Source organism: Ailuropoda melanoleuca, chromosome 10 (assembly GCF_002007445.2).
Source record: "Ailuropoda melanoleuca isolate Jingjing chromosome 10, ASM200744v2, whole genome shotgun sequence".
Lineage (NCBI taxonomy): Eukaryota > Metazoa > Chordata > Mammalia > Carnivora > Ursidae > Ailuropoda > Ailuropoda melanoleuca.
Window position 1 is genome coordinate 8248496 of NC_048227.1, and position 13040 is coordinate 8261535.

Sequence of the window (13040 nt, forward strand, 5' to 3'; positions counted from 1 at the left end):
AGGCAAATGAACCCTGAAACCACCGCTCAGGTGACGGCAGCTGTCTTGACCAGACCTCCCACAGGGCCAGACCACCCAGACCTTTTTGAGTGATAGCTGACTCGCACCTGCGCAGATGGACCATGGAGTGACCTCTGGAATGACCCACAATCACCTTTACCTCATTAGAGCACTAAAATCTCCACCCAGCCTCATTTACATGATGTATGAGGGAAGTCTAGGCATGTTTCCTTAAGACGCATGCGCCACCTTACGCCCACCTCTGTAGGAAGACAGGGCTTCCTTATCTAGTCATCCTAACCCTAAACCCAAGGAACCCATCCACCCTCTTTTTTGAGCAGTCACTGCGTTGGAAGCCTTTCCCTGTGATCTCCTTATTTGCTCAGCCTGGTGTGGTTTGACTTCCTAAGGTGCAAACTCACGCGGGTAAATTGCAAGTTGACAGGAGACAAGTTAACAGGCAAAAAATCAGATTTAATTTTGTAGGTATGAACCACTTGTGTACGTGGGGTTCCCAAAGACAAAGGTAACATGAAGTATATAGGCCATCCTGAGCTAAAGAAGAGGGTAGGCAGTGTACGGCAGTTCACAGGGCAAGAATCACAGGTGTTTGGGGACACCTGGGTGGCTCAGTCAGTGAGGCGTCTGCCTTTGGCTTAGGTCATGATCTCAGGATCTTGGGATCAAGCCCGCATTGGGATTCTTGCTCAGCAGGGAGCCTGCTTCTCCCTCTGCCTGCCACTCCCCCTGCTTGTACTGACAAAATCTTAAAAAAAAAAAAAAAAAGTCACGTTTGCCCCCCTCCCCAAAGATGGGTCACTCAGACAAAATTTCTGGTAAAAACTCCCATTCCGGAAAAGACACCCCCTCCCCCATTTTAATACTTCTAGTTAAGGGAGGGGCAAAAATTTCTCTTGAGCTGTTGGGTCCCCATTGGCATGTGGCCTAGCTTGAGCTGAAGGCTGAGCAGCACACTTCGGGGAGACTTGTCCTGAGTTCCTTCATTGGACCCCAAGTACCACATTACTCCTCCCAAGAACCCTGAAGAGTGGAGAACCCCATCTGAAAGGCAATGATGCTAAGTAGGAGGAAACAGGCTCGGTGAGTAGAGCTGGGTGCGATGGGATGCAAGCCCAGGTCCTGCTGCGTGAGTCAGGCGGCCATTGAGCACTCTACTCACTTAGCCTCTGGCCAGCATGTCTCATAGATGAAGTGACTTGCCAGGCCAGCAGTGGCAGGGAGCCAGGCTGATTCTCTGCCTCCAGGCCATGTTCTGCTGTTCCTGTGGGTCTTGACATGGACCGTCCATTGCGTAGCTCCTTTTCACATTGTTAGTGGCCCTGGGAGGTCTCCCTTCCTACCCCACCCCTTACAAGCCATCCAGGCCCTCCATTCTTCCAGGAGAAAGCGCTCTCCCTTCCTCTCCTCCCTCCACACCCGCCTCTCCCATTTTGTCTGGCCAGGACCTGCTGGATCTTTAAGGATTTGCTCCAGGATCACCAGCTGCAGGAAGCCCACCCCTCCTACCTCCAGGCTTTTACTCTCTCACAAAGCACACCTTGATTTGCTGGGGCGGGGGTATGATTCCTTCTTGATGCAAATCCCCTGACCCAGTGGACTTTCAGACACCTGAATCACCTGGAGATTTTAAAACGCAGATTACATCCGGGATGGGGCCACAAATTCTGCATTTCCACAAGTCCCCAGGTGATGTTAATAGTGTCCACAGACCACACTTGGAAGGGCAAGAACCAAGGTCAAGGGCCCTGTTCTCAGACCCCAAATCACAAAGCCTTGCTCTGAATGTGCTTGAGACATCTGTCTATGCTCTGGTTAACGCAGCCGAGCCCCTGCCCTCAGCCAGGCCCCAGGCCAGCACAGATGGAGCCATTCCAGACACAATAATTCAGCTCCTTTGGTTCCAATCAATTTACATCCAACAAGCCTGCCGACAAGTGCTAGCCTCACTTCGCCCATGAGGGGCCTCAGGCTCAGAGAAGGTAACCGGCAAAGCTGGAATTCCTGAAAGGGACCTTCACCCACTCAGAAGGAGGATTCAGGGTGAGGTTGGAGCCAGCTAAGGGGGTGGGGTGTCACAGCTAGCAGTAGAGGGAACAGGACCCCCAGCCTGGAGAGGGGGCCATGAGCTGCTTGGGCATCCCTCGGGCCTAGGAGAGGAAGGCAGCTCGATCAGAGAGGGAACAAGGGAGCTCCCCCCAGTGACTGGAAGCTGCAAGCAGGGCTCAGCCTTCCCAAGGCGCCTACCTCGGAGTCTGTGGCTTGGCCACAGCACACTCACACTGACCGTGCACCCCAGACGTACTCCCTTACAGCAGCCTCAGGTCCAAGGTGACCACGGCCCTGGACCTGGTCACCTCTGGGCCTCTAGCCTGCTACCCCTAGAGAAGTGGACTCCGTCCTTTCCGACCTGCCCCCCACCCCCATTTCAGGCACACGGGGTCCAGAGACACAAGACCCTCTGCTAGCCCAGTGGGGGCTGGCAAGGCCCACCCTGCTTTTGCCCCCAATAGCTGACATCTCGGCCTCCTTGGAGACATGGGATGATTGCTGCCTCAGAAGGTGAGCCCTGCTCCCAGGGAGGCCATGTTGCCCAAAGCCAGGAAAATGCAGGCTTGTCTTCACAACCCAGTCTGGCCTCTCTGCTGTGGAGAGAGCACCCGACGCTAGAGTGCCAACAGTCCTTGCTGAAGGGTGCTACTGGAGCCCACAGCACTGTTCTCTCATCTGCCCCCCTCCCCCCCCTCCCCTGACATCACTGCACCGCACCCGAGAGCTCACTTTCTTCTTTTATTGGGGAACAGACACAGGGCAGATCACAGAGCGGGAAGCAGGGCGATGCCTCCGGGCCAGGAGCAGGACAATGGTAGCCAGAGTCAGGGATACCACCATGGCCAGGCCTAAGCCCAGCATCACAGAGGTGGGAGGAGAGGTGGACCCCTCCACACCACCATCACCAGCCTTTCCCAAGAAGATCAGAGGCCCTACGGTGATCTCTGCTTCTTCAGTCACTGAAAGACACAGGACACCTGAGGGTCACCTTAGTCCCGAACCAGGGGTCAGATGGAGGGTTTTGCTCTGTTTCAGACTGAACTAGTAGGTTTTGTTCTCAAAGCTGCATTATGGGACACCTGGGTGGCTCAGTCGGTTAAGCGGCTGCCTCTGGCTCAGATCATGGTCCCAGGACTGGATGAGTCCTGCATCGGGCTCCTCGCTCAGCAGGGAGACTGCTTCTCTCTCTGCCTGCCTCTCCCCCTGCTTGCTCCCTGTGTCTGACAAATAAAATCTTTAAAAATAAAAAAAGCTGCGTTTTCTCCCCACACTCCCAATCACACCCTACTCAGAACCCCTGGCTGATGCTGGGTTTAGAGCCCCCCCAAGTCTTCTATGTAAGAAAGCCCAAAACAGCATTCCCCCAGTGGTGAGCAGCCTTAAATGGGGGACCAAGGAGGAATGGCACCCCGCAGGGACAGCAGGTACCCTAGACGGAGGAGAGGGCAAGAAGCTGCCAGGGTCTTAACACCTACCGTGCCTGCGATTTCGGGCTCGGGAAGCAGAGTTGGGCCACCTTTTCTCTAGGTGGGACAGCTTCCTGGAATGGCCTGCAAGGCCACAGCTGCCTTTGTTACAACAGCGACAGATGTCAGCAGTGCCTTCTACGGGGAACCACCTGAACAGGGGAAGACAAGATCAGATGGCCCTGTTGCCCTCAGGAACCAGCCCGCAGCTGACGTACATACTAAGGGAACAGACCCCAGGGAGGCCGCTCAGGCTTTCAACCCCAGCCATGTCTAACCTCTTGGTGGACTTGATGAAGGAACAGGCTTTGTTTAGCTGGTCTGGGGCTTGGTCAGCCGGGGTGACCTTCAGATGGCAGGTGATGTAAACCTAGAAGTAAGAGCAGCTGTTACTGGTGGGATTCCAGGCTCTACCAGGGACTTGAACAAGCCAGTTCTTTAATCCTTAACCCTTGGCAGAGTTCCGTTTTAGAGATAGGAGTAGAGGGTCAGAGGTGAAGTTTCCCAAGAGTGGAGAAGTGGTAGCTCAGATTCTAGATTGGAACCTACCAGCTTCATTACAACCGCCCCCCCCCTCGCTTTCTCAGACTCTAACCACTTACCACCCTACCACCTGGGATAGGGGAAATTTTGACACAAAGCCAGGGCTCAGGTCAGTCCTGGTCCTCTCGGCAGAGGCATCCCCAGGCAGAGGTTCCCCCTCACACTCCAGGCAGTGTTCTGGCGCACCCTGCCAACCCTACAAGGACAGAGAATTTCTACCACCTTCTCTTAAGTCTTCTGCAGCACAAACCTTGGCCACCACCTAGTGGCTGAGTGTACCAGCAGGGAAGCCACTTCAGAAATCTGAACAAGGGTAGGATGTACTTCTAGCCACTGGTTTTGTTTAAGATTTTAAAGTAATCTCTGCACCCAATGTGGGGCCTGAAAACCCCAAGATCAAGAGTCACATGTTCCACCGACTGAGCCCGCCAGGCACCCCAGGCCACCAGCCTTCTATCTGCCCCAGCAGAGGAGAGCTCTAGGGTCCCTTAGGATCTCTATTTCAGGAAAGCACTGCTTCTATCCTCACGCTTCTTCCCAGTACATTTTTTTATGTTAACAGGGACCTAAGACTCTAGAATGGTTCTCTGTTCCTCTTGAGTAAAGGTTTACTTCTGTGCCTTGGACACAGTCAGCCAAACCATCCCGTTTACTGTTGAGGGAGAACCCTCCCCGAGCTAAGGCTGCCTTCCACTGACACACATCATCCTCTGGTCTCTGGTGCCCCCCCCCCAAAATCCCTAGAGATTGAGATACCAGCTCAGGCTGCACCTGTGCTGATAGGCACCACCCATATGAAACCTCATCCCCTCTCTTCGCCCCAGTAGGTCACCTCTGAAGTCAATGGCACTCCCCACCCCGACTAGGATCCTCCACTCTAGGACTTACAAGGTCACTGATCTAGGGGACCAGGACCCTTTCTCAGCCCGTTCTCCTTTATCCGCAGCCCCATCCCACCTAGGACCCACCGTCAGGAACTTCAGGACATCTCACCAACAGCCTCGATTCACACCCTTCCTGCTCTCGACCAGCCTGTATCAAACTTCCTGTTCTCAGAACAGAACTGCTGGGCACGGGGAGGTAGCCTCCGTGTCATCCACAAATTCACCGGGTTTACCCCTTAATGCCCCTCAGCCATATAAGCCTTTGGTTTAGTGGTTTGTAAACCCAGTTGCTTATTAGAGTCCCCTGGGTGGTTAAGTAGCTTTTGATGATTTCCGAGTAAAACAAGACAGTATTTTACTGTCATTCATCCTTTAGCCTAATGGTAGAAATCTAGATGGGTGTATGGGTATTTGTGTGAAATTCTTTCATCAGATGAGGATTTCCATAATACAATGTTAGAAAAGGGATGCCAGTCCCCACCCCAATTAAGTGAAAAGATGGGATTCTATGACCTTTCCAGGTGATGAGTATAGAGCCAGAATTAAGGGGGGGGAATCCCTGCTGCGATCACTTTCTGACCAGCTATTCCAAACTTCACATCCCCAGCTCCTAGCTCAGGAAACTTATTTAAGAGCTACTTGATTTTTATTTGTGAAATTCTACCAGCACTTTCTGGCTAGAGACCAGTCCTACCTGTGCTTCCTACCCCAGCCATCAGAAGCAGTCCATGTCTTCACTCCCTCCCTCTCCACCCCCAAGTTTTAGGTTGGGCTTTCTAGCTTAGCAGTTCAAAGGGTGGTTCCCAGAGCCAGCAGCAGCATCAACACCACCTGGAGAGGTTACGAATGCAAAACCAAGTCCTGGGGGTGGGGCCCAACCTATTTCGGTAAACCCTCCAGTTGCCACTGATGCATTCAAGTTTCAAAAAGTCACTGGTCTAGTCTACGATCACGTTCACGACACTGCCATAGGAAAAATTCATACCTGTTTTCCTCGCCCTTCCAAAAAGCCTCCAGGAAAGCTGACACCTGTTTTTGTCAACCCCTTTGCTCAACCCTTCATCTGGCTTCTGGCCCTGCCCACCATGGCAAAGACCAGGTTAGTGACCTGGCCACCAGGTGCCGTGGTAGGTGGTCCTCATCTCATCCGAGCCATTAGCTCTTCCCCTGGTTTGTTCTATTTTGAAGACCCTGGATTCTCCCCACCTTTCATGGGTTTCCTACCTCCCTATAAGTGTTTGTGCCGCCCATGCTTCTTCCTTGAAGATCTCATTAGAGCCCACAGCTTTATCTGCTGAGTTCAGAGTTTGGGGACAGGAACAGAGCTATCAGGTCATTGCTTAAGGAGATAGCTGGTGACCCACAGCAGACAGTAAACCTGGTCAGCCTGACTATAGTTCAATCTTATTCCAAGTCTCTCACCAACCCCCCATAGCAGGCTCCACGCCCAACGTGGGGCTTGAACTCTCAACCCTGAGATCAAGAGTCACATGCTCCACTGACTGAGCTAGCCAGGTGCCCCCAAGTTATTTTTTAAAGGTTAATTACCGTGTTTCTGGAGTCATTAGCAAAGTGGAACATGTCCACTGTGAACTGCAGAGTCTCTGGCCTGGGTCTGGGTGCTTTGAAGGCAGAAGAGGCATCAAAGAGACCATCCACAAGACAGCTTTGAAGAGAAGGAGTGGACAATGGAGTCGGGGGCTGAAGCAGGTGGTGGTGGTCAGGGTGTTACAAGGGCTCCCTAGAGAGGTGACCCAGCGCTCACCCGTGGAAGTCCACGATGGTGTGATGAGGGGAGGCATTCCGGGCTGGTGTCAGCGTGGCCACACAGTGGTCCACAAACAGTTGCAGTGGCACGTGGCTGCCAGTGTGGACTTCGGCCTGGAGGTGGGCTACGTCTCCCAGCTGGAAGGTGGGGGACCGCTTCTCAGAGCCCCAGTCCTCTGAAAGGCACAGTCAGGGGTGAGACCGCCGGAGCTCCCTGCCAGCCCCCCTCCGCCAGCCCTCCTTGCTTACCCTCCATCAGGCGGAGGGAGAAAACGAGCTTCTCCTCTGAGAGTACCGTGGTCCTAAAGGGCACCCAGGTGGGCAGGATGGCCTGGCTGCTCACATTGCTGTGTCTGTGGAGAAAGGCAGCTGTCCACACCTGTTCTGAGCTCACCCCATCTGGCTTCAACAGAGAGGGTGTATCTCTCGTTTCTACCTCACCCCAGGGTCCTCAGCTGGGGCCCAGCCAGGCAGCAAGTCCAAGGCAGCTGAACAGATGCCCCAAGTCTGAGCCTGCCCCCTGCCCCTCCCAAACTCCACACCTGTGAGTGGGCCCCTCCCTGCAGCTGTGAGGACATTGCAGCTGAGGCACAAAGATGAGATACACCTGACTTCAGAGTTTGGGCTCTAGACCCAGGTTGTCTTCTCAGTTAACCCCAGAGAGTCAGGTTTTGGGTCTGAGGCAGCCAGTCCTCTCTGCACCACTCAGGGTTCTCGAGGCGGGGTGGGGGGGTGCTGGTGAAGCCCTTCAGAGATAAATACAGAGAGGCCTCTGGTTTTTGAGAGGCCACGGGGACCGTCTGAGCCTATACCTGGATGGGAAGGTCCTTGGAAGCAGTGGGATGTCTCCCGAGGTCTGCCCTGCCAACCCCACTAGGTCTCATGCAAGAGGCCGCGTCTAGGCCTCTAGTATCTGGAGTGAGGACAGAGCATCCCAGCCTGGGGCAGACCCTGCACTGCCCGCCGCCATCGAGCCAGGCAAGCCCATGCTCTCAGGTAGCGCCGGGCAGAGACATCCTAAAGCGAGGCAGCCGTGATCCCAGGAGGCCTTCAGCCTCTCAAACTAGTATGGGGGCGGCTGGCCTTCCTGCCCTTGGGTCTTCCGTCTTCCCCCACCCGACCTGGTTGGGCTCTGAGCTCCCTCCACCCCTGCTGCCAGGGGTTCAGAACCCATTCCACCACATCTCGGCTGGTCTCACCAACTCCATCTGCCCCCGGTTCCAGCTGCCAGAGGTCCTTCTGGGTTGAGAAACAGTTCTTACCCGTTCAGCTGGGCTCTCAGGGAGGCGTGCCTGCTAAGGTGTGAGCCTGAGCACCTTCTCTGGATCTGGTCAGGCCTTTAGAATCCCTCTGTCCCCCTTCGCTTGTTGACTAGGCCCTGGGCTCCAGGCCCCACTAGTGGCACGCTGCACCCCCCCTGGGGAGTGTGTGACTCTGCCCAGACTGTCAGTCCTACCTGTCCCGGAGGCACCCTCCCAGGCCAGAGCTTGTTCTGGGAGCCTCTACCAGGACCCCTCCCCAATCCCACGCCCTCAAGGTATCAGCACCACCTCCCTTGCCTCCTGCCAGCCTGTGTGCGCTGCCCTCAGCTGAGCCGCACAGGACCCGGCATTGTGGCCTCGTCATCATGAGCCACAGTCATCCTCTCCTCATGCCCCAGGGGCCAAGGTCACAGGGACATGCTTGGTGCTAAGGCTTAAGGGGTTTCTCCCACCTTCGTGGGTGTCTTGGGGGAAGCCAGAGGCAAAGCGCAGGCTGCAGTACCCAAGCCTAGAATGTCCCCCTGCCCAGAGAGTTCTTCTGGACTTCGGCGCGGGCCTGGGCCTGCAGCTCCCGCCAAGAAGCTCAAGGTAGACTCCGGCGGCTCCCCACTCCCAGCCGGGGTGGAGGGCCGTGACGTCAACCTAACTACTCACACCTTACAGCAGCCAGGCCGCCAGAGGGGCCGGTCGCACACTGACCTGGGATAGTGGCACTCGATGGGAACCTCAGCGCGGTTAGTCCTCAGGATGGACAGGTTTTCCGCGGGCCGGGGGCTATGCAGCAGGAACGTGCTGTATACCAGAGCGCTGTCGGTCACCTGAGCGGAACGGGAGCGGTTACCCCACCAGCATCACCGGCCCACACAAAGGTGCAGGGAGGGCGGCCCCGGGCCCTGGACTCCAAGCCCACCCTCCCACTAACCCATGGGAAAGCCTGAACAGGGTCCACCCTCCAACCTCCATCTCCGGGGTTGTGATGCCACCACAGGGGTCTGGATCAGCTGTCAGGCCCCAAGCGGTGCCTTAAAACCAGGGGTGTTGGGCATGTGCTCCCCTTCCCAGGCTGCTGAGCCCCATCCCAACGCTGTTTCCTTTTGGGGGTGGAAGGGGGGCAGGGAAGGCCTGAGACCAAGAAAGCCACCTGGAAGAACCCAGAAAGTTCCAGGAACTTTAACTCACAGCCACAGCAATTAAGACTCAACTTGCCCTTCCTTTTCTGACTTCTCATACCCACATCACAGAAAGGGAAACTGGGTCAGTGGTTGCCTGAGGCCGGAAGAGCTCAGGCAGGTGCTACCAGATACTTGGATCTTTCAAGGGGCCACCCGGGAGGTGACCGTGCTGCTGCCTGGCACTGCCCAAACCACTCCATCTTTAGGGTAGAGTCCTAGCTTTCTGTTAGCGAGGGCCCCAAAAGGACCAGCAGCAGCATCTGTGGGTCACTCTGTTCCGAAGCTCAGGGCATTAAACCAATTACCCGCCCAACTGGTGAGACAGCACAGGGCCTGGCCCCAGGTCATGCTTATCAGGCAGAATTGGGAGACCCCTGCCCCGGTTGTGTGTATTGGAGTCACCTGGGGGCCTTAAGGACATCGCTAGCTGGCTGGCTTCCCACTGCTGGCCTGATTTAGCCCAGGAGACGGGAATCAGGATTTTTAAATGCTCCCCGGGTGGTTCTAATGAACAAAGTTTCGGAGTTACTCAACCAGAATGATTCCTCAAGTAACACCTGGGGTTCTCTGGGCTCCCTGTCCTCTTCCTGGGGAAACAAGGGCCAGGAGGCCTCAGGGCAAGCCCTGGGGATGCGGGCAGCATGGGGATCAGAGCCCCAGGAGGGCTCCAGGTACTTACTGAGCTTGCCCCTACCTTAGCCAAGCTGAGCTGTGAGTCCAGGGCCAGATGGGCAAGAGCCCAGGACAAAGGAGAGGACGGGCTGTGGGGTGGCAGGAAGCCCAGGGAATCGGGGACCAGCTAGGGATCCTGGGCCCAGTCCACCTCTGCCTTGCTGAAAGCCCCTCCTTGTAGCCTGAATTACTTAGCTCTTCAGTACCTGCCTCCCGAGTTAAGCGTCCCCACCCCCCGGGGACCCTTAACACTCCCTCAAAGCCACATCTCTCCTGGCTGCCCTCCAGGGCTTCACAGACCTTCAGGAATCAGAGTGGGAGATTCCCTGTCTGGCCCAAAGTGCGCAGGCCGGCCGTCTCTGGACTCCACCCCGCCTGAATCCAGCCACTAGGGACAAGCACTTTCAGCCACTGTCAAGTCGCCAATCCCAAGCTTCAGGCCTCAGCTGCCCCTTACCCTCAGCCAGTGAAAGGGCTCTGGCCCAGCCTCTCCCTGGCTCTGCATCCACACTCCCCATGGCCACCAAAGGGGCCAAGTCTCACCTGCACCCCGTTGCCGCACTCATGCAGCCCGACCTCGAACCTGACCACATCATCCGTGTCCACAGAGCCCAGGGGCTCACAGTTCTCCGGACCCAGGGTGAGGTCTGCAGGCCTGACGAGCTTCCCAGTACCAAACAGGTCTTTGCTGACAGTGACCACCAGCTGGGCCTCCAGACACTCCACCACCACGGGGGGCCTAGATGGCAATGGGTAGGGGGTCTCACCCCACCAGGTGGTCTGGGAGTAGCACAGCCCCGTGCCTCCCAAGAGCAGAGAGCAGATGAAGAGCCCATAGCTCAGCCCCATGGCTCCTCCAGTCACTCCCCCTGGCAACTCCTGACCAGCCACCACCCAGCGGTCTTATACCCCGGATGATGCCACCTGCACCTGGGCTCCCACCTGCCTCCCTTCCCCAACCAATCAGGGGGCCAGTCCCCAATCTAGCAGCTTCGCATCACCTGGCAGCTTGTTCGAACTGCAGACTCTCAGCCCCACCCCAGACCTACCGAGTCAGAATCTGGTGTTTTACTCTCTTTCCAAGTGATTTGTGCTCAAGTTAAATCTGACAAGCGTGGGCGGGCAGCGTATTCACTCATAGCGTCTTGCCCCTTCCCTACTCCCACTCCCATGTGTCAGCCCTTCGCTGGCCCAGCGAGGGAGGTAGGAGTGGTCCCAGGTCTACGGGGGAGATGGAGAGAAAGGCCTTGATTGGAGGGGGGTGGGACGGATCAGGGGTGGCATGGAGTTCATTCCAAGTGAGAGAACAGGAGGAGGCCTCATTAGGAGACCAGGGAATTTTAGCGGTTGTTGCCCAATTTTACGGGAGGTAGGAGGGGAGGTCAGGTTAGGTAGAAGCAGCTGTGTGAACAGAGGTGAAGAGAGGGCACTGGGTGGGCTTGGGAGAAAAGCCCGGGAGCTCAGACATGCCGGAGCCGCGGTTCCCCAGGAGGGAGTGAGAGTGGCAGTTTAGGTGGGTGGGGCGGTCTGGGGGGCGCTGGCTGGGAAGGGATAGGACCAGAGAAGAGGGTCCGGTGGTTACTATACCAGTCCTGGTGGGAGAGGGTGAAGAAAGACTGGCAGGGTCGACATATACTGATGGACTACTCTGCCAGGAAGAGGCGAGGAGGACTACAAAAATTAATCTCACCGGGGTGCCTGGCTGGCTCGGTCGAATGCGGCTCTTGATCTTGGGGTCATGAGTTCGAGCCCCACGTTGGGTGTGGAGATTACTTAAAAAAAAAAGAAATTAATGGCGCCTAATTCCCACAGAAGGGTGGACTCACTTGCAAATGCTTACTTCTGAAGTAATCAAACCATAGGTTTAAGTTGCTTAAACAGTCCCTTGGTGGGTTTTTGGGGGGGGGGGTATTTTTTTAAATATGTACTCTAGTTTACTTGTGGGATAATAAGTGAAGGGAAGAGATTACCCCCCAACTTCCTTTGACTTAACCAACATTGGTTGTGGGAGGCAGTGTGGGGTGTGGAGGCCGCCGGCACAGAGAAGCAGCTCCAAGCTCACCTCGGGGAAACCCTCCCCTCTGGGTTCGCTGTGTTAAATAACAAAAATACAACCCAGTGAATTTTATTTATTATTTTTTAAAAAGATTTTAATCTTTTTTTTTTTTTAATACAGAATGCTCATGAATTTTAGTGTCATTCTCGAACAGGGGCCATGCTAATCTTCTCTGTATTATTCCAATTTTAGTATATGTGTTGCTAAAGTGAGCACTTAAAATTTTTTTGTTTTTTATTTTATTTCTTAAAGATTTATTTATGAGAGAGAGTGCGTGCACATGCGTGTGCGCCTGTTGGGGGAGGGGTAGAGGGAGAGAGAATCTCAAGCAGGCTCCCTGATGAGTGTGGAGCCTGATGTGGGGCTGGATCCCACCACCGGTGAGGTCATGACCTGAGCCAAAACCCAGTTGGACACTTAACCGACTGAGCCACCCAGGTGCCCCAAAGATTTTATTTTTAAGTAATCTCTATACCCAGTGTGGGGCTCAAACTTATAACCCCGAGATTAAGAATTGCATGCTCTGCCAACTGAGCCAGCCAGGTGCCCAACCCAGTAAATTTTAAAGAGCTAATTGGCTTTATTGTTTGCTTCATGAATCACGCAGCATCCCATCTAACAGATAGAGGGGAACCCCAAAGAGCCACAGGAAATGAAAGGTTTTTTAAAAATAGAGAGGGAGGGGCACCTGGGTGGCTCAGTGGGCTAAGTGTCTGACTTTGACTCAGGTCATGATCTCAGGGTGCTGGGATCAGGTCCCATGTTGGGCTCCGAGGTCAGCGGGGAGTCTGCTTGTCCCTCTCCCTCTGCCCCTCCCCCTGCTCATGCTCTCTTTCTTTCTCTGTCTCTCAAATAAATAAAATCTTTAAAAAAAATTAAAAAGAGAAAGTGGAACAAAGGAAATCATTAGAAAGAATTCATTGCTTTAGGCAAGGTCGCCCCCTCAAGGGGAATGGAAGGGGTCTTTCAGTAAACTTCCTAGTGCTGAACCTAGTGCAGGAAATTCCTACATTGGCTAGTTAAAGGTTACATTTCTGGCGAGGCTGGGTTGCTCAGTTGGTTAAATGTCTGACTCTTGATTTCAACTCAGGTCATGATCTCAGTGTTGTGAGGTCAAGCCCCACGTGGGGCTCCATGCTCAGCAGAGA

The 13040-nt window shown here is 54.8% G+C and overlaps 1 protein-coding gene and 1 non-coding gene across 2 annotated transcripts; both read right to left on the reverse strand.

The window, feature by feature from the left end:
• Positions 1-2800: 2800 nt before the first annotated feature.
• ZP3 (zona pellucida glycoprotein 3) lies at positions 2801-10718 on the reverse strand. Its single transcript, XM_002925817.4, has 8 exons — positions 10380-10718; positions 8692-8810; positions 6980-7083; positions 6729-6906; positions 6512-6629; positions 3815-3906; positions 3546-3688; positions 2801-3029 (listed from the first exon to the last, which is right to left on the reverse strand). The coding sequence occupies exons 1-8, from the start codon at positions 10683-10685 to the stop codon at positions 2809-2811; spliced, it is 1281 nt and encodes a 426-aa protein (XP_002925863.2). The 5' UTR covers positions 10686-10718; the 3' UTR covers positions 2801-2808.
• A 1283-nt stretch (positions 10719-12001) lies between these two features.
• On the reverse strand, positions 12002-12108 carry LOC117804292. Its single transcript, XR_004628632.1, has one exon. It is a non-coding gene; the product is annotated as a U6 spliceosomal RNA (small nuclear RNA).
• Between the last annotated feature and the right edge of the window lie 932 nt (positions 12109-13040).

Excerpts from the sequence above, each read along its gene's own strand:
- ZP3 (XM_002925817.4), bottom strand. The coding sequence starts at position 10,685 with ATGGGGCTGAGCTATGGGCTCTTCATCTGCTCTCTGCTCTTGGGAGGC. Across the intron at positions 7,084-8,691 it reads ATCGAGTGCCACTATCCCAG|ACACAGCAATGTGAGCAGCC; the intron begins GTCAGTGTGCGA and ends CTTTCTCCACAG. Across the intron at positions 3,030-3,545 it reads AGCCCGAAATCGCAGGCACG|TGACTGAAGAAGCAGAGATC; the intron begins GTAGGTGTTAAG and ends TGTGTCTTTCAG.